This window comes from Diachasma alloeum, unplaced genomic scaffold, assembly GCF_001412515.2.
Source record: "Diachasma alloeum isolate Michigan unplaced genomic scaffold, Dall2.0 Dall_scaffold_00302, whole genome shotgun sequence".
In the NCBI taxonomy this organism is placed as follows: Eukaryota; Metazoa; Arthropoda; class Insecta; order Hymenoptera; family Braconidae; genus Diachasma; species Diachasma alloeum.
Window position 1 is genome coordinate 1,296,335 of NW_021680441.1, and position 27,362 is coordinate 1,323,696.

At 38.2% G+C, this 27,362-nt stretch overlaps 3 protein-coding genes across 3 annotated transcripts in view; 1 reads left to right on the plus strand and 2 right to left on the minus strand.

The window, feature by feature from the left end:
• Positions 1-1,352: 1,352 nt before the first annotated feature.
• On the minus strand, positions 1,353-9,182 carry LOC107039605 (mitogen-activated protein kinase kinase kinase 7). Its single transcript, XM_015259318.1, has 9 exons — positions 8,641-9,182; positions 8,012-8,237; positions 7,590-7,707; positions 7,051-7,380; positions 5,203-5,315; positions 4,797-5,131; positions 4,496-4,574; positions 2,011-2,264; positions 1,353-1,738 (listed from the first exon to the last, which is right to left on the minus strand). Exons 1-9 carry the CDS (start codon positions 8,830-8,832, stop codon positions 1,574-1,576), a joined length of 1,812 nt encoding a protein of 603 aa, XP_015114804.1. The 5' UTR covers positions 8,833-9,182; the 3' UTR covers positions 1,353-1,573.
• Positions 9,183-10,018: 836 nt separating this feature from the next.
• Positions 10,019-27,362, minus strand: part of LOC107039624 — a 28,854-nt gene continuing 11,510 nt past the window's right edge. Inside the window, exons 2-8 of the mRNA XM_015259340.1 lie at positions 25,510-26,972; positions 24,761-25,353; positions 22,962-23,077; positions 21,963-22,100; positions 21,554-21,755; positions 17,535-17,759; positions 10,019-10,256 (exon numbers count right to left, since the gene is read on the minus strand). Coding sequence (XP_015114826.1) covers positions 10,168-10,256; positions 17,535-17,759; positions 21,554-21,755; positions 21,963-22,100; positions 22,962-23,077; positions 24,761-25,353; positions 25,510-26,972 — 2,826 coding nt within the window. The 3' untranslated portion in view covers positions 10,019-10,167. The remainder of the gene's footprint in view (positions 10,257-17,534; positions 17,760-21,553; positions 21,756-21,962; positions 22,101-22,961; positions 23,078-24,760; positions 25,354-25,509; positions 26,973-27,362) is intronic.
• Positions 12,624-17,013, plus strand: LOC107039625 (odorant receptor 49b). The gene is made up of 6 exons (XM_015259341.1): positions 12,624-12,854; positions 13,245-13,753; positions 15,519-15,618; positions 15,706-15,810; positions 15,871-16,026; positions 16,954-17,013. Exons 1-6 carry the CDS (start codon positions 12,624-12,626, stop codon positions 17,011-17,013), a joined length of 1,161 nt encoding a protein of 386 aa, XP_015114827.1.

Below are 27,362 nucleotides of genomic sequence, written 5' to 3' on the forward strand. Positions count from 1 at the left end.
TTGCTACATTACAACTCACGACAGTTGACGGAATGAAATGTGGCGAGGCGAATCGAAGCTCAATTTCCTCCAATTTATCGGGAAGAAACTTGGTGAAGTTCATGCTGAAATTCGTCAGACCGTTGCAATCAAAATTCAGAGAACGTAAATTCTGATTTCTCTGGAGTATCCTGTTGACGTAAGGAAGCATGTCCTCGACATCGTCGAACACGAAGACACATCGGAGTGCTTTGAGACGTGTGCAGTGTTTTTTGACTTCCTTGAGGTAGTCCTCACCCCTCGACTTCTCCAAATGCAGCTTGAGATGCGTCAAGTGTCCAGCCCGCGTCAGGATCACCCTCCAGGTGTCGATTTCCCAATCCTTTGAGTCAATTCTAGTTACTGTCGACCAGCATCTCCGTCCGTTGTCCCTCCAACGTTTGCACACCAGGTCCAGGGTGAATTTGTCCCTGATCGAGGTGACGCGGTCGAATATCTCACGTAAACACGTGTCTGGAAGATTTTTCATTGGCGAATTGTCCATTTTCATTTGGTTTTTTATTTCACACTTGTTGCACTTCACGTTCACTCGCGTTCGTAACTTGCGCTTGAATGGTGAGGTACAGCTATTATTAGCACGAGGCGGGGAGATTGATTGATTGACAAAGGGAAATCAATCTAGTTTTAATTAACGCAATAGAAAATATGGCTGACCCGTCTTTACTTTTCTAAAACTCATTCTAGCACCAACTTTTTCCCTTCAACTTAACAAAATAAAATGCTCCTTTGTTATTAATAATAACGTTGAGGATTCTATTTTGTTGTTATGTCCAGAGACGTTGCTAAGCGTCGAAGGGCAACATCGGGATTTTTGTTGAATTAACTTCCAAACTAACTAATTGAATTCTAACAAAGTGAAGAGTACTAGACTTGGATTTACTTTGAGTTTTATTTTTATTTAAGGACGACGCTGAATTTTGACCTCTTGTGCTTGAATTGTGAAAATGAATCAGAGATTGGCATAATCATAAATTATCATTACCATTAATTTCATAATTTTTAGGGACTTCTGCGTGATGTAAAATTCAATGGAAATTGTGATATATTTTACATTATGAAGATGGAAAAACAATCGAGATAACCAGGCCTTAATCTCTTCAAATGGAAATTATTCTGGCCAGAATATTTGTCTATTAATGTTATACCCACGCACTAAAGATTACTATTAAACGAACTTGAGGGTTGACTAGTACTTTTTTCTTTGCAAATAAAATTGATTGCCGAAAATGGAAGGAAAATGCAAGGGGAAGAAATGTTGAGAAGTTAAAATCGAGGAATCGACATTTACCGAAATTATATGAAGTTCTGGTGGATAATTATGCAATGTTTATTGACAAAATAAATTACTCTCCATCTTAAATTAATTCATAATCAGTATCATTACCATTGTACATTTCAAATTCATGATTATTATGGTTTTTCAAAGCCATGTGTCCATTTCTGCACGAATGAATTATGGGATTGCTTATAATTAATGATGTTTTTACATTTATAATTGTCTGGTGATTGAGGGAAATATGAATATCAGTCAAACTCAGGAAATTCTCGATGGCTCCTGCCGAGGTATGAAGACCCAGCCGTCGTCACCAGGAACTGCCGGGTTTCCTGGACCTGTCGGGGGCGTCGGGGTCACCCTACCCTGACCCTTCATCAACTCCAGCTGTCGTTTCAAGTTCCTGTAGAGTTTTACCAACGATTCCTGAAAGAATATTTCTTCTTGAATAAAAGGAGATTTACTGTTTTGATTAATACTTCAATAGCGAAGCGTTTTTGAGAAATATCTCCGAATCTGAGGGAGATAACGAAATTCTCGTAATGACCTTTTTTGTAGCTCTCAATTCACTGCACGAAAACGGTCGTAACAAAAATTTTGCTATCTCGCTTAGATTCCGAGATATTCATCGAAAACTGACCAATAGTTGAAATCGATTTGAACTGTTTTACCGCTTCGTCTATGATACCATCTTTTACCTTCTCGTCCTCGAGTTTCCTGAGCTCCTGCAGGTCCTTCAAGGCATCAGGACTCAAACTCTTCAGCATGTCGCTCCTGTACTGCCCCACGAGGGCTATTTCAGTCTGAATTTTCAGGTATTCCTGCGCGAGGAGCTTGTGCTCCTCGAATATCTCTTTTGATATTTGACAACTGTTGTCTGGAGTTAACGGTCGCAACTCCGTGTCCAGGACATGGTACACGTCCTCCAGGTCATCTGCACTTGCACTGCTCTCTATTTTCATTGGAACAATGGAGAAAGACAATTTATTTTAATGCATATGAATAATTGAAAAAATATCCTTCAATTCGTGAATTGCAATTTATAGTGTAAAAATGTTTTAAAATCTAGATAACTAACTTAACAATAGCCAGAATTTCTCCAAATACTCGGTATCTCCTGATGAGTATCTGCTGACACTGGCCTCCCTCCTCTGAATCACCGTTCTCGTATTGTAGTGCGACATAATTCAATTTTTTCAATCACTCACATCCATTTTACGTCTAAAAGCCCTTGACCATTTCTATTTTCTCATTCGTAACCATCAATTTATCACGTTAATCCATTACAGATTCATTTTTCCGCATAAAAAAAAAAAAATAATAAAAACTGTTTTTTCAGCATTAAAAACGGAATAACTCAGCCCCCAAGATGAGAAATCGCGATTTTTCCCCCTGGAAGAGTTTTGAAAAAATATTTGGAGGTGTTTTTTCACGTTTTTTTCAAGGAATAAAAATTATCGCAGTGATTGCGATGTGAAAATGACTCCCGCACGAGCACTATTGGACTCTCGTCTTAAACACAACAAACCCACAGCTATAACTGGGAGGCTGACTCAGCCACACCTGCTGTCGAGAGGCAAAATCATCTCCCCCTCCATTCCCAGGAAAATTCGCAGTACCAAGGGGAGATGATTCGGTAATAATAAAAGTTCAACTCCAATGAGGAATTTATTTTCCTCGATTTATCGAATGCAAATGTTTAAATCAGTCGTGAAGAGAAAAAGTTTGGAGATATTTTCGAGGATATCTCGGGGACTATTGGATTTACAAAAAAATGTCAGATAATATTTTTTATTGGAAATTAAATTTCCCACACTAAATGTTGACTGACATTTTTTCATAAATTCACTAATTTGCGAGATAATTGCGTAATTGAAATGGCAATGACTCGTGAGAAATCCAACAATTTCGAAATTTTATTAAATTCTGTTTTAATTATGTGGGTTAATTATTCAGATAATTGGTGAGGGCTCCTTCAGGGTAGTCTACAAAGCCAAATGGCGGGGAAGATAAGTTGTTGTGAAGCACATAAATACAGAGGGAGAGAGCAGGGCATCTGGTGTAGAAGTGCGACAATTGTCCAGGGTCTCACATCCGAATATCGTGAGGCCTTATGGAGTCTGCACGACTGATCCAGTTTGTCTAGTCATGGAATATGCAGAGGGAGGATCTCTCTACAATGGTCATTTGATTTTTAACAATTAAACAATTCTTCACATCTCAGAAATTCATTTTATCAACCACGAAAAGTTGAAATTAATGAGGTCGAAATGAATCTTCTGAGTTTTTCGTGAATATCTCGTGAATTATTGGGTTTAGCAGAAAACGTCATAGAACATTTTTTGTAGAAAATTGAATTCCCTACGAAAAAGGTCATTACATATTTTCTCCTAAACCCAAGCGTTTCTGAGATATTTCCGAAATACTCTTGTCATTTTTTTTATTTCAAAGAATTCATCGCTTAATTTTCGATTTTTATTTTTAGTTCTGCATTGCGAACCCAAACCACATTACACCGTAGGTCATGCCATAAGTTGGGCACTACAATGTGGAAAAGGAGTTCAATACCTCCATAGTATGAATCCAAAACCAGTGATTCACACGAATCAATCTCAACAACAAACGAGATTATACTCTTTTTTTTTGTTGACAGATTGAAACGATGACTCTCGGGACCTCTGGCATCGTTGTCTGGCTGGGACTGTCCGAGTTTTGCCCGTGAGTCAGAGTTTCACATCGCAGAGGCTTTTTTCTCGTACTCAAAATAAATTTTACTCCACCCCGAAGACCATTGGGAGGGGAATTACAGCCTTCCGTTGCGTCGTTCACGTAAGCTCGAGGGATATACATGGCAACGTGTTGATAATACCGAGATCAACCTTTTTTACTGATACTCCACGTGGAGAAATAATTCTTTTCAGGCAATAAATTTTTTTTTTCGTCCGATTTCTGGGAAAATACCACTGAATTCGATTCAGGGAGTTTATTTTCTGGTTTTAAATTCGGGGAAGGGGTTATTATTACGTTGCAATGAGTCATTATTCATTGTCGCACTTGCCTAGAATCTCGCGTCATCAGAGAAAATGAATAATTAATTCTTATTAATTTTTCTAAAAATGTAGAAAATACAAAAAACGCGAGATTGGAAGAAGAATTATAGTATTGACAATTATATTCACTCACCAGGTATTTTCTCATTATTTTTCTTAGCCTTCAGTCCCATTCTATCGAGTCCTGCCATGTTCTGCAGCTCCCAAGAGCCCTAAACATCACAAAAGAAGTTCGTGAAACAAAACAAAAATTCCAAAATCTCAAAAACTGTTGGATTCATTCGCAAAACAAATTTTAAGAAATAAAACAAAATAGGAATAAATTAAGAGCAAAAATAAGAATAAGAATAAAATTAAATCAAATAAAATAGACAAAATTTAAAATAATGAAACAGGGAGATGGCAATAATGAATGAATCAAAAGAATTAATTACCGGATCGCAATCGATGTGAAGGGGTTTGAACCCCTGTCCCTCCATCCTGGAGAGTCCCCCAGACCTGGCTGGAGCCACTGGAGGTCGTGATGTTACTCGAACAGTCGAGCCCTCCAGCTCCTCGTCGTTCGCAAAAACCCTTGGGGACTCACGAAAATCAGAACTGTAACTTTCTCTTTTTCCTGATTCGTCCTTCGACTCTCCCCCTAGGGTCTCATGGACATTCTCATCCCCAGGGATGTTTGTGTCCCTGTCCAATTGACTCGATTCGTTCCACGTCATGTCTATCGTGTCGTCTTCGTTGGACATGTCTTCCTCGAATTCCTCACTCATACCTAGACAAAATTCATGGATAAATGCGTAAATTTTCTTGATTTTGGGGGTAGAGGGGGATTTTAATGATTACTTCGCATGTACTCCACTGGCTCCAACTCCCCACTGAAGAATTCTGATAAGTGGGTCATTACTGTAACTATTTCCTCCATCCCAGGACGTCCCTCAGGATTTTTCTGCCAACACCTGAATTTAGGAGGATTCAATTACGTGAATATCTCTTGGAGGAAAATGTCGCAAGAAATTTTTTTGCTCGCTCCGCTCGCCAACACCCATATGACGCCCATATTCCTTATTCTGACCCTTGTGACCCTTAATCTGACCCTCGTAACCTTCATTTTACCCCTCATGACCCTTAATCTGACCCTCACGGCCCTTAATCTGACGCTTGCGACCCTTTATATTTTGACCTTCGTGGCCCTTATTTTGAACTTTGTGAACCTTAATTTTGAAGTCATAATCTAACCCTTGTGATCCTTATTTTGACCCTCATGACCCTTAATCTGAGCCCTGTGACCCTTAATCTGACGCTTGCGATCCATAATCTAACCCCTGTGACCCTTGTTATTTTGACCCTCATGACCCTTAATCTGACCCTCGTGACCATTATTCTGAACCTCATAACCCTGATTCTGACTCTGCTGACCGTTATTTTGACCCTCGTGAACCTTAATTTTTTTAGCGTCATAATTTAACCCTTGTAACCCTTTACCTTGCGACTTTTATTCTGACCCCCGTGACCCTTAATCTCGTGACCCTTCTTCTGACCCTTATTTTGAGCCTTGTGAACTTTTATTTTGAAGTCATAATTTCGAGTGCTAAATTGTTATCAGCAGAAGTCGATTTGAATTTTTATAATGTAGAGAGATATATATATATTTTTTCCTTAATTCCCAAGTTACAGTATTGAATGAAGAGGAATTATGTTAAAGATCAAGGAAAACTGTTTTTTCGTGATCAAAACAAACACACAAAACAGAAGTCATTCGAAATCTCATTCGGGTAAAAGAAAAATCTCTTCATGTATTCCTGAAAATTTTTCAAATCTATTTTTCCCAGTATATGGTAAAAGGATATCGGTACTCCGCATTCCTATGGTCGGATTTTAATTATTATTATGAAAAGGAAATGAAAAAACAACCATAAAGGGATAATCGGCTAGAAAATGGATTTTTTTTCTACTTTTACGTCGGTGGCAACTTCGAATCACTTTTTTTTTCAAGTACACTGAGAAAAATCAATGATTTATGCCAAATTCCTTTACTTGAGAGAAGTATCCATTTTTTAAAAATCGTACTTCTTCTGTTGAGTCATTATGACAATCACGTTGCTTTAGAGAATGACCATGTTGCATTTGATCTTGGATCAACTCCTCCAATGATTATTCATTTTTCCTAAATTTCTTATTTTCTAGAGGAAAGTATTGCGATCAATTTTTGAACGTTGATAATTATTGAGGGAGTGCATTCAAGTCCACAATTAATATGCTCATCTTCTGGAGCAATATAATTGTCATAATTGACACCTAATGAGGATTGCCTGGGAGTGACTCGACTGGAGAAATAAATACATCGGAAAAATAAATACTTCTCTCAAGGAAATGGATATTTGGCAAAAATATATTTTTTCTCTCAGTGTATCAGAGGGATATCAATATTTCAGCGAGAAGAAATTAAAAAATGCAAAATAGTGGGTGGCAAGAACTAAAAAAATGAATTTCTTAATGTCTCCAGAAAGTTTTAAAATCGATATATTTTTTCGAATAATAGAATACCCATAAATTCGATTTCTGTCCTTTTCTTTTGATAGAATGAACAGAATAAATGACAGAGATTGAGAATTGGAGACTAAAAATTTTACTATTATGTAATTTAATCTAAATTTTAGTTAAACTGTAATTTAATCCAAAAAATCTAAAAACCTGGTAATTAAGTTCTCAATGGGTTTAGGACAGCCTTCAATGAGTGGTGGCCTCTGTCCAATGTGCACTGCCCACATGATCCTGTAGGCAGACCCTCCGATGTCATCAAAAGGCTTTTTCCTCGTTAATACTTCCCACAGGATGACACCCCAACTGAATATGTCACACTTTTCTGTGTACTTCGAGCCCTCGAACACTTCTGGGGCCATCCACGCTGCTGAGCCCTTATTGTTCGTCATGTAGGTGTTCAGGTCACAGGCAGTACCAAAGTCACAGATTTTTAATGTCCTGCCTCCCAGGATTAAGAGTAAATTCGGGGGCTTCAGGTCCCTGGGGAATTAATTAAATTAAATGAATGGATTAATTCAAATTTTATAATTGGAGTGAGTTATTTTAGGGGTCATAGGCTCAAGAAAAAACTGAAAGCATTCAGAAAGACCCTGGGGTGGTCGTAGAGACCCCACAAATTTTTAAAGATCAATTTTTCAGGATTCCTAATCACTTTTGGGGAGTTCGAAAATTATTTCACTGTTTATTACCTGTGAATCAGTGGTTTTGGCTTCATACTATGGAGGTATTGAACTCCTTTTGCACATTGTAGTGCCCAACTTATGGCGTGACCTGCAGTGTAATGTGGTTTGGGTTCGCAATGCAGAACTAAAAGTAAAAATCGAAAATTAAGCCATGAATTCATAGAAATAAAAAAAAATGACAAGAGTATTTCGGAAATATCTCAGAAACGCTTGGGTTTAGGAGAAAATATGTAATGACCTTTTTCGTAGGGAATTCAATTTTCTACGAAAAATGTTTTATGACGTTTTCCTGTAAACCCAATAATTCACGAGATATTCACGAAAAACTCAGAAGATTCATCTCGACCTCATTAATTTCAACTTTTCGTGATTGATAAAATGAATTTCTGAGATGTGAAGAATTGTTTAATTGTTAAAAATCAAATGACCATTGTAGAGAGATCCTCCCTCTGCATATTCCATGACTAGACAAACTGGATCAGTCGTGCAGGCTCCATAAAGCCTCACGATATTCGGATGTGAGACCCTGGACAATTGTCGCACTTCCACAGCAAATGCTCTTCTCTCTCCCTCTGTATTTATGTGCTTCACAGCAACATATCTTCCCCGCCATTTGGCTTTGTAGACTACCCCGAAGGAACCCTTACCAACTACCTAAATAATTAACCAACATCATTAAATCAGAATTGAATAAAATTTCGAAACTTGTTGGATTTCTCACGAGTCAATGCCGTTCCAATTACGGAATTATCTCGCAAATTAGTAGATTGATGAAAAAATGTCAGAAAACATTTAGTGTGGAAAATTTAATTTCCAATAAAAAATATTATTTCACATTTTTTTGTAAATCCAACAGTTCCCGAGATATCCTCGAAAATATCCCCACACTTTTTCTCTTCACGACCGATTTAAACAATTGAATTCGATAAATCGAGGAAAATAAATTCCTCATTGGATTTAAACATCATTCAATGGAAGTGGATAGAATTAGAAATGACAGTGACAAGAGAAATTTCTCAAAAAAAAATAATAACTTGGAAGAAAACGAGATTCTAACCTCTTCTGTCTGTATCTCCCTGAAATTAATCTCCTCCACGAACTGTTGTGACTTCTGTCTCATCAACAATTGATTCTGTTCCCTCAACAATTGTGACATTTCCGAATCGCCAATGGCATCTGTCAATTGCACCTGATGTCTCTCTTCATCAATCGCCCCCTCCTCCCTCTCAACAATATTTTCACTCGACATAATCCAAACAGAAAATTCACTGTCCCAACAATTTCCACTTCACTCGTCTGTTCCTTCACGTCACATCATTAAATTGTTGTTCATCACATTTATTTATCTTCTATCACCACTTTTTCCTCGAGAATATCCACCAAACAGAACAAAATACAACAGAACAGAACAATGAGGTTAACTTTACTTCAACTTTACTGAATAAAATATCAGATTTTACGAATTCTCACAGATTAAATGAACTAGGTTATGAGTATTTGCGTTAAAAATTCAGAGGAAATAGTTTATTTATGTTTTTTGATGAATCCACGATTATTTTTAGCTTTTTTGTGGAGAATTTCAAAAGCTACGATAAATGTCTGCCGCCATTTTTTTTCAAATCGTTCGCTTCTGAGATGTTTTTACAAAAGCGTTTCTTTTTTTATAAAAAAATTTGAATTTTTTTTCCTGTCAATTATTTAATCATCCTTTTGTTCAGATGATCATAAATTTAAAAAAAGACGTTCCCAGAATTACTCTCCAAATTTTTCTGTCAACATCTGAATTTACAAGGATTCAATTAGGTCAATTATCTCGGTAATGAGTGGATTTGAGGGAAAATGTCACTAAACACTTTTTTGTAGAGAATTCAATTTCGCATTCAAAATGCCTTTTGATGTCCTTAAAGCTTTGTCAGGCTCTGGGAACCAAATAATTGCACAAAATCAAAATTCGGCAGAATAATTATCCGAAACTCATATCGAATAACCAAAGAAACAAGAGGAAAAAATCGAAACTCTAATTGTTGGTTTTTATGATTATTATGATTAAAGGGGAGAGTGAAATAAAATGTCTTAAAAATTCTGTACACTTTATTTAGGAATAATACATACTCTTCGACAGATAACTTAAACAGGTAGAACCATCAAAGACACATCACCATCACTATACATCAGAAAATTTATCGTTTTCATTGTTTAGAAAAAATAGGGCTGAAGAGGGTTAATACTTTTTCCTTCGTGCATTACCTTTTTTAATCCTTTTGGAGTGATTACTCATAAATTAGTCCTCGTATATTCGTCGGCTCCCCTAAAGCTAGTTATCCACGTGTCTCAGTCAAAAAAACATAAATTAATAGCATGAAGACATAAATGCAGAATTTCCAACATTTTCCTGCTTTAAATTTTTTGAACTTTGATTTTCTTGTGGGAACACGTGGAGCTTTACTTACGTTCTCCGAACCCCCTACACTCGACTTTATGGCATTCATCGTCAAACATTTTCACATTTTTTGAAACGTAATTTTTTTCAAATGTCTTGTTTTCGATTTTTCGGGTGAATTTTTTAAAAGAATTTCAATGGTCATTAGAGCATTGAGTCGATTGCGTGGATCACACCGTTGGTTGCTGGAATATTGTGGGTTAATATCTGAGCTTCGTTCACTTTAACACGACCTGAAACAGAAATTAATTGATTTTTTTAATTTTTACACGGAGGAAAAAATTTAAATAGAAAAACCTAGCGAATTCGTTGGAGAATTCTATTGGATTTCTATTGAACGTTCTATTAGTTTTTGACCGATTCTATTGAAGAGTTCAATACGAAATATTCAATAGAAAAAGTCAATAGAATTCCATTTTGCTATATAACTTATTCTATTGAGATATTTCCTATAGAATTTCGTCGGCTCAAATTTTCTGTTTTTTTGTTTGATTTTCTTGGTGAGATGAAAAGAAAAATAGAAAGAAGAAAACTAAGAAAGTTTGAGCCGAGGAAATTCTATAGAAAATGTCTGAAAAGAATAAGTTATAAAGAAAATTTTTTGACCAAAAACTACCAGAAAGTTCAATAGAAATCAGATATAATTTTCTAACGAATTCGCCAAGTTTTTCTATTAAATGTTTTCATGCGTGTAGTCTTGCATTTTCGCACAAGAGAATTTTGGACAAAACCTGGCGCATGCATAGAAAATTCTGTGGGATTGCGATTGAAATTTCTATTTGTTTTCGAAAAATATTCCGTAGAGAAAGAAATATTCCGTAGAAATATTTCCGTAGAGAAAGTCAATAGAATTCGAATTCAAATATTCTCAGTCTTTTTGTTTAATTTACTTAGTGAATAGAGAAGAAAAATAGGGGAATTCATGTCGAAAAATGCCTACAGAAAATATCTCAACAGAAAAAGTTGTATAGAAAGCTGGAATTCTACTGATTTTTTCTATCGACTAGAAAAGGGAGCGCGCTTCGTACGCACATGATTGGCTAGTGATTCATACATATTATTTCCATCATTATGTATTAATTTATTCATTAAAAAGGTGTTAATGTCCATTTTTATTATGTTTAGTTTTGAGGAAAACTGAAAAATGATCTTTAAAAATTTATGTTTATGAATTTCGGTTTATGAAATGAGGTGCGTCCAATAGTGAAATCGGTCTCATTTTCGAAATGTGGAAATGAAAATCTTTGGAATAAACTGTCCACTGGTGAAATTCACTTTTTTTTGTTTTGTTTTCGCCTTCTAAAACGTTATTCTTCTGTTTTTTCAGTGTACATATAAATTTATTGTTCATAACAATTCCATAAGTATTTATATTATATCTAAAGGTTCAACTTTCTTAAAAATTTGAATATTCGAATTTTTCAACTGTATTTTCCCCGTTCATCTTTCCTGCATAGCTTAGCTATCACATAGGTCTCTCTGTATTATAAAAATCCAAATCGACTGCCGGTGATAAAAATTTGGTACACGAAATTAAGACTCCGAAATTAAGGGTCACAAGGGTCAAAGTAAAGGTCACGCGGGTCTGATTAAGGGTCACAAGGGTCAGACTAAGAGTCCTAATAAGGATCAGGAGATTCGCTCTGCTCACTGACGCCCATATGACTCACATATGGCTTCCATGATCCTTATTCTGAACCTTGTGACCCTTAATGTGACCCACATGATCCTTAATCTAACTCCTATGACCCTTATTTGGACCATTATTCTGAATTATTGTAACCCTTATTCACACCCTCATGACCATTAATCTGACCCTTGTGACCCTTATTTTGACTCTCGTAACGCTTATTCTGACTCTCGTGACCCTTATTTTGACACCCATGACCCTTATTCTGACCCTTGTGATCCTTAATTTTATAGTCTTAATTTCGATTACCAAATTTTCATCACTAGAAATCGATTTGGATTTTTATAATCTAGAGATTCATTCATTTATCTTTTTATTTATTTATAAGCTAAGATAACCTTTAGTATTCTCAAGTCAGATGCTTGGCGAAATAGATTGCCGACCAAAAATAGTTCACCTATTTTTTATTTTTTAATAGACTATAATAAGAAGAGTCGTTTTTATTCGACATTTTTTGTAAAAAAATGGTCTGAAACTATGAAAATTTTTACTAAAAGTTCAATAGAATTTAAGGCATCTTCTTCATCGCCAATAATTATCCTTCCGCATCCTCTGACATGAATCACCACTAGCAAAGAATAAATAATTCCGATGGGAACTGACACAATCGGTACCATTTGCCTGCGTTATAGCATCCCTAGATAAACGTATCAATAATAACTTAATGACATCAATTTCCTGTAGCGCAAAGAAAAGCATTTTTTCCCTTCAGCAATGTATTATTACTCGGACAATTGGTCTTTGAACAGCAGAAATGACTGCAATCAGTCATCGATCGGTTAATTAGTCGCTAGTAATATTAATGACTTCTCCTCGGGGAGGAAAAAAATTCTCTCATTTGAGTGTCAGACTCTTCGACGCAACCATCACTTGTGTTTTGATGGTGAAAAAGTGTTTAATTTCATGACAAATGGGTGGGAAAAATAATTTGAAATTCCACTGGAATTTGACGAGCTATTGCTTGAGAATTCTCGCCCTCTGGCCTTTGTTGAGGGTTGAGAGTTTTATGAATAAAATATTTGATTATGGGCATCTAATTGTTGTGGGGGTGATGGCACTGCAGCAGGGCCTCAGCATGATGGTGAAGTGTTATATCAGGTGTGAAAACTTTGTCGCTGCTGCTGAAAGCATAGGACCTATGGTTCGTAATCCTCCGGTGTTCAGTTTCGAGTAATTTTTGGAGTGGATTATCTTGAAGCTCATTGAGTTAACGAGAAAATGTCATAAGGCTTTTTTGTGGGGAATTTAACTCCCTATAAAAAGTTTCAATGACGTTTTTCTCTAGATTCAACCGTTGCCGAAATAATCTAGAAAATCTAAAAGTTAGTCTTCTCCAAGTGATTGATGTTAACATCACCTTCTTCGGGCTCTATCTGTTGAACCATTGATTTTACAAGAAAATGCCAAAAGACATTGTTGTGGAGAATTTAATTCTCTATAAAAAGTTTAGATGGTGTTTTTCTCCACATCTACTCCTTGTCAAGATAATCTCAGTGTAAGGCACTATCTCCACCTCTCTCTAAATTTTCAGATGTCGTTGTTCATAGCCTTCGGCAAGATCTGCATCTACAGATACAACAAATGCTCCCTGAGGAAGCTCTCGACAAGCCTCGAGGCCTGTCTGAACAATCCAAACAGTGAGGAGTACAATTACCTCCGGACGTACATGAAGTACGGAAACATGGCGTCTACATCTGTCTTCGGATCAATATTGATTTTGATCATTGGGTACTTCAGCATTCCGCTGATGCGGACCACTCACGAGCTTCCCTTTCTCGCTTATTACCCCTGGAACTGGCGGAATTCGACCTTGGGATATACATTTTCATATCTTCATCAAGTGATTTTGACTTCTGTTCTAGCCTGCGCGTGCTCAACTGAATTCACTTATGTCTGGTACATCTGTCATTGCTGCGCCAGGCTTAAGGTCATTCAGGACAAGTTGAGGAACATTTCGGTGAGGAATTTTAAAAGAAAGTTCCGGCACGAGGTGCAGTGGGTCATTTCTGGAATTGTGGAACTTCATGCTGATGTTCTTGAGTAAATGATTCCTGTCTTTACGTTCGCTTGACATTATCTCGGAAATGAAATGCTCTAGGGAAAAATGTCATAAAACTCCGGTGTCGTTAAAGTAGTATGGTCACGGTTCGATTTCCAAGATTAAAATATGAAATAATTTTTTTATAAAAGTTAATATCAATAAAAACCTCCTGTTGCAATTTGTGGTACATTGATCGTTTAGTATGGTTGATAAGAATTAATGAAAAACTAGATTTTAACACAGAGTCTTATAGGCAAGTCACATTTTTGGGTGGTTTTTATGATAAATCCAAGATTAAATTATAAAAAAAAATACCAAAAAATGGGGGAAAAAAACAAAAATTTACGACCATCGATGAAAATTATTGACCGTTTGGGACTTTAGTTATAAATAATTTCTGCTCCTCGGTGTTCGGAAATTGCGTGTCGAGTAGATGCGGCAACGACGCATTAGTGGAGTGGAGACAAGCGGGCATTTCAAATCTCGTTTTCCCTACGCTGTTAAGTTACAGCGTTGCCACACATAAAACGACGCTAGTCAAAGGAGGTACATTATTTGACTAATAAGTGAAAAATAATAAAAATAATCGATTAATTCTTATATTCATAAATCTTATAATTCACAAAGAGAATTTTCAATTATAAATCATAGTCTTTTGATTAATTTTTTTAGATTTTCTTGACGGACACTCAACGATCACTTTGGAGAGTGACCATACTACTTTAAGACACTGTTATAGATCAGACGCATGTTAGGTAGGGCCGGCGGAACACCAATTGCCAATGTATGGAATCCTCAAGAGTCGCTGGGGGGGGGGGGCATAAGAAGGTACTACGTATTAGGGAATCACAGGCCACGCGGTTCATACCAGGCGAGGGCCAAACATCGCAAGGATCATATTTCGCGAGGGTCTTACCTCGTAGGGGGTGAATTTTACGAGGGTCAATCTCATTATTTATTGATCTTTATTGAATTCCTCACGTTAGCATCTCATATCGTCATATTAATTCATGTCTCTACGGATTAAGTTAAGGCTTCTCCCAAGATTCAGTGGAACATTCTCAACTCATAGAACTAATTCAATTGTTTTTGGTATTTTTTTTGGGCTCTTCAAAATAAAATTGATCTTCTCAGGCTCGGCTGGACCTTTTTAGGACTCCAAATGATAATGTAAAGTCCTGAATAATTGGAGAATTCAATGGAGCTCAATAGATAGTAATGGATAGATAGATGCCATTGACTTTGTCTCCACGATTCTCTCCGGTTTGACCCTTGTGTTAACTCAAATCCTTATTTTCAGTAAAAATTTCAAATTTTTGGGCGAAATTTTGTCGATAAAGGAGATGATTTAATATGATTGAATTGGTTCGGTAAAATTTTCATCTACAATTTTTGTTCATAGAAAAAAATATTATAAATGCATTAAAAAAAGAAGTTCACTACTGAGACAATTCCATTGATTCTCCAAATATCTTTTTCCAATGTCAATATGTCTCTTAGAATTCGAGAAAATGATTTTTTACTGTTGACGGAAAGGATCGATACCACCCTGATGAATCAAACCCAGAGTCAACTCTGGGGTCGATTCATTAGGGCATGCATTAATCCCGGCCGATAGGAAAAGCTGATGGGTCAATGCATGGTATCAACGCCGTACGTGAGAGGTTAAAAAAGATCTTATGATATTTTGCCCTAGAACCAATAGTTACTGAGATAATCAACAATTTCTGAATCCCGAATTATTCTTCAATCAAAAAATTGCAGTGATGTCATTTTGATAAACACGGCCTTCACTTATATCGTCTTGCTATTGTTCCTGGCAGCTGTTATCGCCATTTGCTGCGCTGGGTTGACAATAACTAGTGTAAGTGCGTCTGAATACATCCCCACAAAAAAATAATAAAAAATTTTAAGAACATTGAAAAAACTAAACTGATTTTTTTTCTCATAGGCAACTACTGACTCGACCACTGTACTTCTATTTTTGGTCCTCGCTGTTTATTACGCCCAGCAGTTACTATTTTATTATCTTCCTGGGGATCTACTTGCACAAGAAGTAAATTTTGTAAAGCAGATAAATTTGTAAATCTCTCAATTGATTTTTTATTATTGATAGACATTGGCAGTGGGGAAAGCGGCTTATTCCAGTAGCTGGGAAATTCTAGATGCCAAACATCAGAAAACAATAGGACTCATTTTATTCAGGAGCAATTTACCCCCTCGACTACTTGTCGGTAATTTAAATCCTCTTTTGATGGAAAATTACATGTCGGTGAGTCATCGGCGGATAAAAAAAAATAAAAATAAACTGCGAATTTCTTTTCTGTACGGCTTCTCACGATTTCTCGTCTGGGAATTGGTATTGATACTTCCCAAACTCGAAAACGTGAAAATCACTACAAAAAATCTTGTCCCGGGCCGTTGCGATGGGGTTTTTTTACTCGTGTGGTTGGCCAGTCCTCGCCTTCGGCTCGGAAGCCAACGTCGCATGAGTAAAAAACCCTATCGCAGCACCCCGGAAAATAGTATATTTTGTTACGAGTGCGGAAAAGAGTTTTTTGACTTGTGGGAGGTTTAGGTATAGCACGAGCCGAAGGCGAGGGATATAATTCCACGAGCCAAAAAACACTTTTCCCACGAGTATCGAACGATAATTTTCATCACAATGTGTGGAAAAGGGACGAAGCGTGCCTAAAAAGTTACTTTTTCACACAGCGTGATGAAATAGTATATTTCGTTACGAGTGCGGAATAGTATATTTCGATGCAAATGCGACGGGGTGGTAACGAGTGTGAAGTTGGCGGCCCGAGGCGAAGCCGAGGGCTGCCAATCACACGAATTAAAACATCCCGTCGCACGTGTATCCGAACTATATTTTTTGTTAGTGATGTTACGTTCAGCGAGTGCCGAACTTTTCGTTTACTAGTAAACCAAAAGTCTTTTCGTTTACAAGTTTTGACTTTTCGTTTACTAGTAAAAGAAAAGGCACTTTTCGGCACGGGCTGAACGTAACAGCAGTGACAAAATTAATATATTTCGTAACGAGTGCAAAAAACATTTTTTCACGAGTTACGAACAATATTTTTCATCACAATGTGGCGGAAATTGGAATTTTAGGCACGCGGAGCGTGCCGAAAAGTTCACTTTTCGTCACAGCGTGATGAAAATACTATTTTTATATTTCTTCTGCTATTTTCAGTTTCTGGCAACAACTGCGTCATACTTCACCTCAATCAGAGCAGTGACTGATAAAAATTAGAAAACAACATTGAAGACTTGATTTTCGTATTTTCAAATATTCTGTAATAATAGCGAACGAGAAAAGTAGTGAGTGATTGTTAGAGACTGGTGAGAACAGCCGCAATAATTTTAATTATCTTCTATTCAACTTCAAATCGTGATTATTTCCGAAACGAGTGGATTTACGAAAAAATGTGTCAAGACCTTTTTTGCAGAGAATTTAATTCTCCGTAAAAATGTCGTATGACATTTCTCCCTAAAGCCAATAGTTCTCGTGATAATCGCATGATCAGTGAATACGAAAATCGAAAACCTAGAAAAAACGATGAATCAGAGTTAGATGAGCGGTGAGAGGAGTTCGAATAACAGAAGATTATTTTACTGGGGCAAGAGGGTCATTATGACCATCACCAAAGTCATTTCGAAACGATAACTTTCGACGAAATTCCCAGCCCACGGCTGCTCCTCTCTCTTTCGCGTTAATTTTCGAAAGTCACGGGAATAAATTCACTCGTATGTAATAAAAAATCAATTACTGACCTCCATTTTTCTGGATTCTCAGTGTAAACTGGGGCCTGAGTGTGTCCTTCTGGTGGTAAAACCTCATGCCGGCTGTGTACATAGTTGTTGGTATTATATGCCGTGAAATTATGTTTTTTGCAATTTCTGGACCATCGCCCTCGGTCCACACTGGTCGCCCGGAATTCGATGTTGCCGCGGTGAACGCAGCGTCCGTTGGGGCAAATACTGTGAATGTCTTCGTACCTGAAGAACAGACGTTGATTTTTTTTGTCATAAAAATTTTGATTCATTCATTTATTTCCGCAGCGAAAGCGTAAAACAGTTAAAGCCGATTTAAGGATAATCGGGCGAGCTGGGAGGGTTGGAAAAAAGCAGCGATTTTTTTCTTTTTTTTACGTATTCTTTAAATGATGGAAAAGGCGTGTGCAAAGTTTCAGAGTGCTGGGGAGGATGGTTAATTTATTATGAATTTTTGAAAAAGTGGTCATTCAACCCGTGATCTTATGGAAATCACCAACAAAACTGCAAAACCCAAGGAAAAAATGCAGCCAAAGTCATGAAACTTTAGACACATTTAGAACATGTGATCAATGATTTTTTGAGTGAAAAAGATTGTCGCCTAGGAGCATTGTTTATTAATAATAGCGAAAAAAGTACTGAAAAATGAAATTTCTGCGCACGCAGCCCAAACGAGCAGCAACGTCCCAAGTACCGATCGGGTGGGGTTGGCGCGGTCAATTTAAACGTCTCTTGAGAGAGAGCGATGAAGCGTTGTGATTGGAGCTCCCTCGAGCCAGTGGTACCAGCTTCTGGTGAAAAAAAAACTACCGACGATGTTGCCACTTTTTCGCATGGATTAATATTTTTTCATTTATTAAAAAAAAAACAATCTGAAAATCATTCAATGCGTGGAACAGATACAAATAAATTTGATTAGCTCCAAAAATAATTTTTAACCGGAGATACTTCCTAATATTGCCTGAATTTTGAATCCGAATGGGAAAAATTTTTTTGCTCAGCGATTGGTTTTCTGCAGGAAAACAATAGAAACCCCTCCGCCGCAGCTCCTACATTTCCTCCTCGCCTGATTATCCTTAAATCTCAACTGAGTTTTTGAAGAATATCTCAGAATCTAAGGGAGATAGCGAAATTTTCGTAATGATATTTGTTGTAGCCTTTAATTCGGGTAACACGCTTTATGATCTGCGGAAAAAATGTCCGCGTCAAAATTCTCAAATGAAAAGAAAACTGAAGACAATTTCTCCAGCGACAATTGAATTATTGACATCGATTCTGCAGACAATTTATCCTTGGTACATTATATCCGTCGCGAAATTATCCGATATTTCATGTCTTTACAATTTCGAATGATAAACAGTAATTAGCGAGGATTCCCGATGACCCCCTCTCTTTTCGTCTTAAGAACCTTGTATCTTCTTACAATTCTAATGACAAATTGAATTATTTGAAACGTTTTGTAGCCATTTTGAGGCTGTAGAAGCTGTTGTGACGATGTTTTTGGTATGTTCACCATGTAGTTTGAAAGTGAAGCAGAGCGAATGCTTCAACGATTTGAAATTTAATGCCGTATTGTTTGTAATTATATGTTGATTCAATGTCAGTTACTGGTTGCAATGTATATTTATTAATTAATGATAATAGCGTACTTCTGTGAATTGAGGGGAATTTGTTTGCTGGAGTGGCAGAAGCATTGCAAGTGTATGTAAAATGTGAGTTATCGAATTGAAAATTACGAATTAAATGTTATGTATGAATTCGGAGTTATTTTTTTCTTTTTTAGTTATTTTTTGCTTCGGAACAGGATGAAATTTCCATGAAATTTCCGGAAAATTTGTCGGTGGTATTTCGTACCTCGGGAATTCAGGATATGGGGAAAATTGTCGGTGGAAAATTTGTCAATGGATAAATTTCTCACCGTCGGTTATTTGTCGCGCTGTCAATAAATACATTCTGTATTTATTGACCCCCTGATGCCAATAAAACCTTCGGAGGTGACAGAAAAGACGAAAAACAAATTTTCATTTTCACGTGGATCAAGGGTCAGGATGAATTTTTTCGCCAAGTGAAGGTTGATTGTGCATTTTCTAACGATTTTTATGCCAATGAAACCCCCGGAGGCGCGACAAATGCTGAAATAAGAAATTTTTTTTTCACCCGGAGTCAAAGGGTCAGATTTTCGGTTTTTCCAGAAGGAAAGTCGACTTTCGTCAAAATCGAATTTTTTAGCCGGGTGAACGTTGATTCCAACTATTCAAACGACGGGCTCTTCAGAACTCTCAAAAGTATGTGGAAAAAGTGAAAATTGAAAAAACAAATTTTTCACCGGGGGCCAAAGTGTCAGATCTTGGATTTTTCCAGGGGGAAAGTCGACTTTCGCCAAATTTGAATTTTTTAGCCGGGTGAACGTTGATTCCAACTATTCAAACGACGGGCTCTTCAGAACTCTCAAAAGTATGTGGAAAAAGTGAAAATTGAAAAAACAAATTTTTCACCGGGGGCCAAAGTGTCAGATCTTGGATTTTTCCAGGGGGAAAGTCGACTTTCGCCAAATTTGAATTTTTTTTTTTTATTCAAACGACGGGCTATTCAGAACTCTCAAAAGTATGTGGAAAAAGTGAAAATTGAAAAAACAAATTTTTCACCGGGGGCCAAAGTGTCAGATCTTGGATTTTTCCAGGGGGAAAGTCGACTTTCGCCAAAATTGAATTTTCTAGCCGGGTGAACGTTGATTCCAACTATTCNTTTCCAGGGGGAAAGTCGACTTTCGCCAAATTTGAATTTTTTAGCCGGGTGAACGTTGATTCCAACTATTCAAACGACGGGCTCTTCAGAACTCTCAAAAGTATGTGGAAAAAGTGAAAACTGAAAAAGTTTTTTTTTCCAGATTTTCAAAGGGTCAGATTTTCTGTTTTTCCAGGGGGAAAGTCGACTTTCACCAAAATCGAAATGGGAGGTACAAAAAAGGTTCTAACAAAATCATCATCTCGGATTCCGAAATATTGAAAACTGGCCGATAGTAAAAATTGAATTGAACCGATTTTCAAAGAGTCGTATAATGTAATCATTTTTTTAACGCATTTGCTTCGATTTGGGCGAGTCCACGGGTGTCTAAATATTTCTGAACCATTTCACACGAATCCTATTCCTTACAAAAAATTAAATCTCTCAAAAAAAGTCTCTCAACACTTTCTCCCAAAATAAACATTTCAAAAAATCTTCTCTTTAATTGAAGAAAGAAGAACGAATAAGTAATTCCCGCATCCTTTCTCACGATTTAATCTCCCCCTCCACTTTATATAACATGAATACACAGTAGGAAGGCACATATAATATCCCGGAAAGCCCACCTGAATGAAATTCCGCCCTCGCGTCACGTTAATTCACAAGATTAAAAGGAAATTTGAGGGAATTTATTCCTCAAATGTCGACCAAACACTCCAGATTCATTTGCTAATCAAAAAAGAAATACAATTGTAATCCATTTTAGTGGATCTTTGAAATGTTTCAACTGTTCCACTTTCACTCTGATGCTCATCAGTCATTAAAATACGTTTTATAACACAATTTAATCTTTTTTTTCTCCATTATTATTAGATTGCCACAGATTCTGCAATTAGGATTCGTTGCTCCACTTGTTAACAAAACTCTGTAATTTATTTTGATGGCAGCATTAGTTCACATTATTTCAGGTAATATGAACAGAAAAAAAATTCTTAAATTTATCGATATTTTTTTCTGTTAAATCATTAATTGTGAGATTTTTTCACGCTCGACTCAAATCCTTTTCCTTATTTTTTCAAATATCTTCATAGCTGTCGATCTTAGGATAAAATACCCCAGGACCTTTTTTGTAGAAAATTAAATTCTCTACAAAAAATTTCTTATTCAATTTTCTTTCAAAATCACTAATTATCGGGATAATTGCGCATTTAACGAAATTGTTCGTTTACAGAGATGAAAAGTTGCACAATTTGTACTTTTTAGTTTAAAATTGTTTAAACAAATGCATTAATTACCAGCAAGGGTATCCTCGAGACCGGATGCGTGTAGTATCCTCAGGAAAGTACCGAATCTCTGTTCACGATCGGCAGCAAGGGTCTGCGTTAAATCCCCAACAGGAAGTGGAAACATAACACGGTCTACTGCATGGGCAATTCCTTGGGGTATCTCTATGTCACGTTTGTTTGGCGCTACTCTTGCTCCGTTTATCGTTGTCACCTGCATGTCAATTGATTCAGAAAAATATTCACTAATTAGTAAAAAAAATACATGATTTGACCGTGTAGATAGCCCGGACATAACGTAGAATAGTAAAAAAATTGATTGGCTTAATAAGCTTTTTCACTAATTAGCGAACGTTTTTGCGTTAAAAAAAATGTTCTGCCTATTAATTTCTGCAGTTTTTTACTCTTTCTGCTGTTTTACCTTAACGTCATTCCACTCTTGATCATGCATATCGTAAACATTCACTCTCAGTTGAGTTCCGGCGAGTGAAACTCCTGTCATTTCGTCTTGCAATGAGTCGATTCTGAAGGCACCTGGGATTACGTGATGCAATAATAACTGAAAATAATCATTTTTTGTTCATTGAAATTCGGAAAAAATTCCTCAACATTGGAGACAACACGAGAGAATCTCACGAATTATCGAATAATTTTTTCTCGTGATTTTTGCAATGAAAAATTGAAATTTGTCAATTTTTGAGATGATGCTTTGAATTCAATTGACACCTCAGAATTTTTTCAAAATATTTCACGATTTCTAAGTGGTTGAAAAAAACATTGAATAAGTTTTTGTTTTCGAGTGGAAGCTTTGTAATCGTTTCCAAGGGTCAAAATAAGGATCATAAGGGTGAGAATAAGAGTCATGAGTGCCAGAATAAAGGTTACGCGGGTCAAATTAAGGGTCACAAGGTTTAAAATAAGGGTTACAAGGGTGAGATTAAGGGTCTAAATAGGGGTCACAAGGGCCAGAGAATAGGGATCACAAGGATCCAAATAAAGGTCACAAGGGTCAGATTAAGGGTCGCGAGAATAAGACTAAGGTTCACGAGAGTCAGAAGATTAAGCGTCACAAGGGTCAGATAAAGGGTCACGTGGGTAACAAGGGTCAGATTAAGAATCCAAATAAGGGTCACAAGGGTCAGATTAAGGTTCCAGGTAAGGGCCATGTGGGTCAGAAACTAAGGGTCACGAGAGTCAAAATAAGGGTGTCTATATATCTCTCGATATTATAAAAATCGAAATCGACTTCTGGTGATAAAAATTTGGTACTCGAACTTAAAATGCCGAAATCAAGGGTCGAAATAAGGGTCACGAAGGGTATAATGAGGGTCACGAGGATCAGATTAAAGGTCACAAGGGTCAGAATAAGGATCGTGGGGGTCATATGGGGATCATTCCCATTGTCCACTTGTTTACTTACGCCACTTAACAATCTTGGATTCTCCTTGAATTTTTGTTCAGCCTTCTCAGGACCTCCTAGCTGCACCAGGAGTGTCCTGAAGGCCTTGTCAGTTGGTACAAATATCGTATAAGGACCTGAAAGAAAAAATTTTTTTTCCTCGCATTTTTTTCAGAAAACATCGAAAAATTATACTATCCCTTTGCGAAAAAATTGAGAAATTCTCCTACCGCAGTACAAGATTTTTTCCGCTCAATAAATCCACTTAATTCCCATTTCATGCCTTGCAAATGATCAATGAAAATTGCCTTTCCAGGCAATCTCCGCGAACAACCGCGGAGGAAGTTCCTCCATCAAACAGCAATAAACTACCAGATGAAATGTCCCTGTTCTTCAGAACACAACAATCGTTTCCGTATCAGGAATATTTCTCGCGATGAAACGAAATCATAACCATTAGAAACAATTGTTTGGACATTAATGGACCCAATAAAAATTTAGTGCCCTGTTATTATCCCTCCAATGAAGTGGAACGAACACAGCAAGTCATTGATGAAAAAAATTGAGGGAGAATAAATTCGCGATTAGAGCGTAACGATATGACTCTTGTATCATCCACCGCGAGAGTAAGTAATACGTCTTCGTGTGGTGGGTCTCAATAAGGAAGACACTTGGAATACTCCTCATTAACTCACATCGCAACGCGTCCAATCGCGTTCTCACGCGCTCTCTCACAGTTTTTTTCCCTTTTCATTGCGAAATTTCGTTCAATTTCTCATCCACACGTTGTTTTTTTTGCTTCTTTAAAGATGGGAAAACACGAAGGGAATGTGAAATGTTCTATTACGACCGGCGATTTTTTTTCGGGCAAAAAAAGTTATTGATGTTTTTTTGTGATGACAAAAATTGTAAACAAATTTTATATGCACTTTTTTCGCTTCTTCCCCATGAAGAAATGCTTAAAGATATCCAAGCGAGGGGTTGGTCACTCCTCAAACGGGTGGCTCAGTAATTTCCAGAATGGGACGATTTTCTGCGATTTCTTGAATGATTTCTGTGATTTCTCAATAAGAATTAGAAATCATGATTTCTTTTAATTTTTTGCGATTTCCATGATTTCTAATAGATTCTGATGATTTCTTTATCAAGAAATATGGTCCACTGGAACTCGCTGTTCAATACGCAACAATTTCTACACTGATGATAAAAAATTATCATCTAAAATTTGATGATAATCTTGAGCTTTCAACAAGTTGTTCGATTACGGTATTCCTTTATACAGATTTTTCTGGAATTTTTAAGACTAATCTCAGTTCGATAGTACAAATGGTTTCCAAGATCGGTGATTGTCGAAAATTTGTCAATAACAAATTAGTAATTCAGTGAATCGAAACTTCGTCTGCGCCAGTCGACAAAGGAATGTATAGAGTATGTTCGGGAAAAATTTCAGAATTTTTGATGAAAATTGGCTCGATAAACGAGAGGTTTGAATATGCATTTGACATCGAAATTAATTCTATATTGTTTATGTATTTAAGAAAAATATTAAAAATAACTTGAAAAAAACATCGAGTCGCATTGTGTTGATAATTTTATCTATTTCATGGGGAAATTTTCAGAATTTCGATATCTACAATAGTACGAAAGATAATGAATTTTTATTAATCACGGAAAGGACCTACAGACACAGACGCCGGTCGATAGGTCAAGTTCTCAGGTCTATATATGGCATGGCCGCCGTACTGGTGGGGTTCATATCGCTAACGGCGCTCTTTTTCGTCAATATGTTCTTAGATCCCATTAAATAAAAAAAGACTCACCAGTTTCATTCAGTACAGTATCGAGTCCAGACTGCCTGAGATACTTGGCCATGGCGAAGAGTCCCTCCCTCCTCAGAAAATTAGCAATGGTCTCGAGCGGTTGAGACTCCCCCCCAGTACCCGTTTCGAACGACGATCCAGTATTCCCCCCAAAATCATTGAATATCAGATTTTCACTGGCCCCGGCGCTATTGAGATTCGAGGCCTCAGTGCTGGAAATGGCCCTAGGTAACGGTGAAACGGTCGAACCCAATGGAGTCGACGTGAAGTGAACGTACGACGAGGATTGAGGCCCGTACGAGGTCGTGAATACCGGCGGATGTGTCGTACTTATGATTTCGCTAACCGGCGCCATTGTTGGGATGAAATGGCTTCTCGGTGGTTGAATTGTCGTTGAGATTGATCTGTACGCGGTGGACGGGGCTCTCACTGTTGTTGGATTGAACGTCGAGATTGAGTTGTAGATATTAGCGGATTGAGTTGATGCTGACGTCACGTAATTGTCGAGTTGAGACACTGATTTTGGGGTTACTGTTACTTGGGGAGAGTAATCAGCCGATGTGTCGCTGAAATTTTTCAAAATTGGGTCATTACTCGGCGAAGGAGTGGTCCTAGGAGAAAAAATGATAAAACCAATTTTGTGGGGAATAAAATTATGCCCAAGAAAGGTCCTCTAAAGTTTTCGTCTAGACCCACTCATTTCCGAGAAAATCGAGTATGAGCAACGGAGACTCAAGCTCTAAACTCACCTATCCCTGATCTTGGCGGAACTGGGCACCCCCGTGTACTTGATAGTCGTCGGCCTGACCGTTGTCACCTTCTCCTCAACTTTGCTCACCCTTGTAGTGGTCTTAGATTCCCTGGGGCTCTTGGAGCTCGGCGGGAGCTTGATCTCTCCCTTCTTAATCTTCTCCACGATGCTCTCCACATCGACTCCTCCGTCCTCCTTGGAGTTGCCCTTCACCCCCTGGACCTTGAAGGTCCCATCAGACTGCTCCTCCAGGACCACGAACGTCACCTTCTTCCCGGCCCCCTGGATCGTCGACCTGGCGACGTCCTCAAGCTTTCCATCGTCCTTGTGCCTCAAGACCTCGAAATCAGCGCCGGGAGGTAGCACCCCTTTCGTCAGTTCCTCGAGGACTGCCTTGGCAGGTTTGACCGTCGTCGTCGAGCCGGAATTCAGATCCAGTGCTTGTGTCACCGTCTGGAACTGACTCGAACCCTCATTCGGAATAATGGAAGACAGGCCGTTTGGCGCCTGGATGATCTGCAATTTACGTCCGTTGGGCAGCACCAGGTCCCTCGTCGTCACGTTCTTCCCCCCCTCGTCGCCATTCTCCGCGAGAGCTAGCTTCAGCTGACGAAGCAGTTGTTCCTTCTCAGAAGTCTTTGGCTTGGTGGCCCTCGTTGGTGGCTTCTCAGTCTGGTAAATGATCTTGATTTGAGGCTTGTTCTTGCCGGTGCCGATCAGTTGAGGGTTCTGCGCCTGAATGAGCTGCAGAAGATCCTTGGGAATGTCCTGGGGCTCCTCTATCTTCACTTCTTGACGGGCTTTTGTGGTTGTGAGCGGTGTGAGCGATGTTGTGAGCGGTTTCGCTGTTGTCGAGAACTTCTTTTGATGCGTGGCGATTGCTTTCAGGAAGAGCTCGGATTCCGCTGGCGTGATTCGTCTTGCTGTTGGGGAGGATAACAACACCGGGGAGGTACTCGTTGGCGCTGGGGTTGTGGTGCTAGTCGTGGTTGAAGTCAGAGCCTTCAGCTGCTGGAGTCGGAGCAACTCCTGCTGTCTTCTGAGCTCATTCTGCTCGAGGATCAGTTGCTCTCGTTGCTTGCGGAGGAGATCGAGTTCTCGTTGTTTCTCGTAGTAGTTCTGGAGGCTGATGGAGGAGGCGTCGTTGTAGTAGGTCGTCGGGAGGTCCGTCGGGCCCGCAAAGTTCGGGAAGAGAGAGGAGGGGAACTGGGGGATCGAGTACTGGGAGGTCTGCGGGAAGGGCCGGTCTGTTGATTGCTTCGTCCGATCGACTCGGTATTTCGCGAGGGAAGGGTACAGTGGCGCGTCGGACTTCGAGGTCAGTTGAGACTGTGGGAAGGTCACGTGGGAACTCCCCGGGAAGTTGTAGCGCAGCTGGTGCTGCTGGACGTCGGTGAGGATCTGCTGTTGCTGGGTGGAGGACAGCCGGACGCGAGGGTCTGGAGTGTGACGAGTTGGAAACTGTAACAGATTTTTCCGGCGTCATTAGGAGGGTTCACAGTTGCTGTAGGGGAAAACATCATATCATCTTGTTTAAAATACAGCAAATTATTCATCATTAAAAGTTACCGGTCTTAACGGAAAATCTCGAAGGGCTTGGGGTTCAGTTTCAAATCACGGAGTAAATCGCCAAATGTCAGTTAGTATCGTCGTCACCGAGTTCAACGAGTTCAACCGAGTTCAACACAGCAAAAACGAATGTCTGAATTTCACACACCTTTTGTAGACATTATTCAGACCCTAAAAAACGTCTGAATAAAATGAAAATGTGTCTGAATTTCAGACGAACAGGTGCCCATATATCTTAATTCATTTATTAAAAAAAACAATCTGAAAGCCATCCAATGCGTG

Bases quoted from the DNA above. Each gene is read 5' to 3' on its own strand.
- LOC107039605 (XM_015259318.1), bottom strand. From the start codon at position 8,832: ATGTCGAGTGAAAATATTGTTGAGAGGGAGGAGGGGGCGATTGATGAA. The intron at 7,708-8,011 runs GTCATTTGATTT...TTTTACTTTTAG, and splicing joins GGGAGGATCTCTCTACAATG to TTCTGCATTGCGAACCCAAA. The intron at 2,265-4,495 runs GTGAGTGAATAT...CAATGAAAATAG, and splicing joins AAATAATGAGAAAATACCTG to AGAGCAGTGCAAGTGCAGAT.
- LOC107039625 (XM_015259341.1), top strand. From the start codon at position 12,624: ATGGGTGGGAAAAATAATTTGAAATTCCACTGGAATTTGACGAGCTAT. The intron at 12,855-13,244 runs GTTCGTAATCCT...CTAAATTTTCAG, and splicing joins CTGAAAGCATAGGACCTATG to ATGTCGTTGTTCATAGCCTT. The intron at 16,027-16,953 runs GTGAGTCATCGG...TGCTATTTTCAG, and splicing joins TGATGGAAAATTACATGTCG to TTTCTGGCAACAACTGCGTC.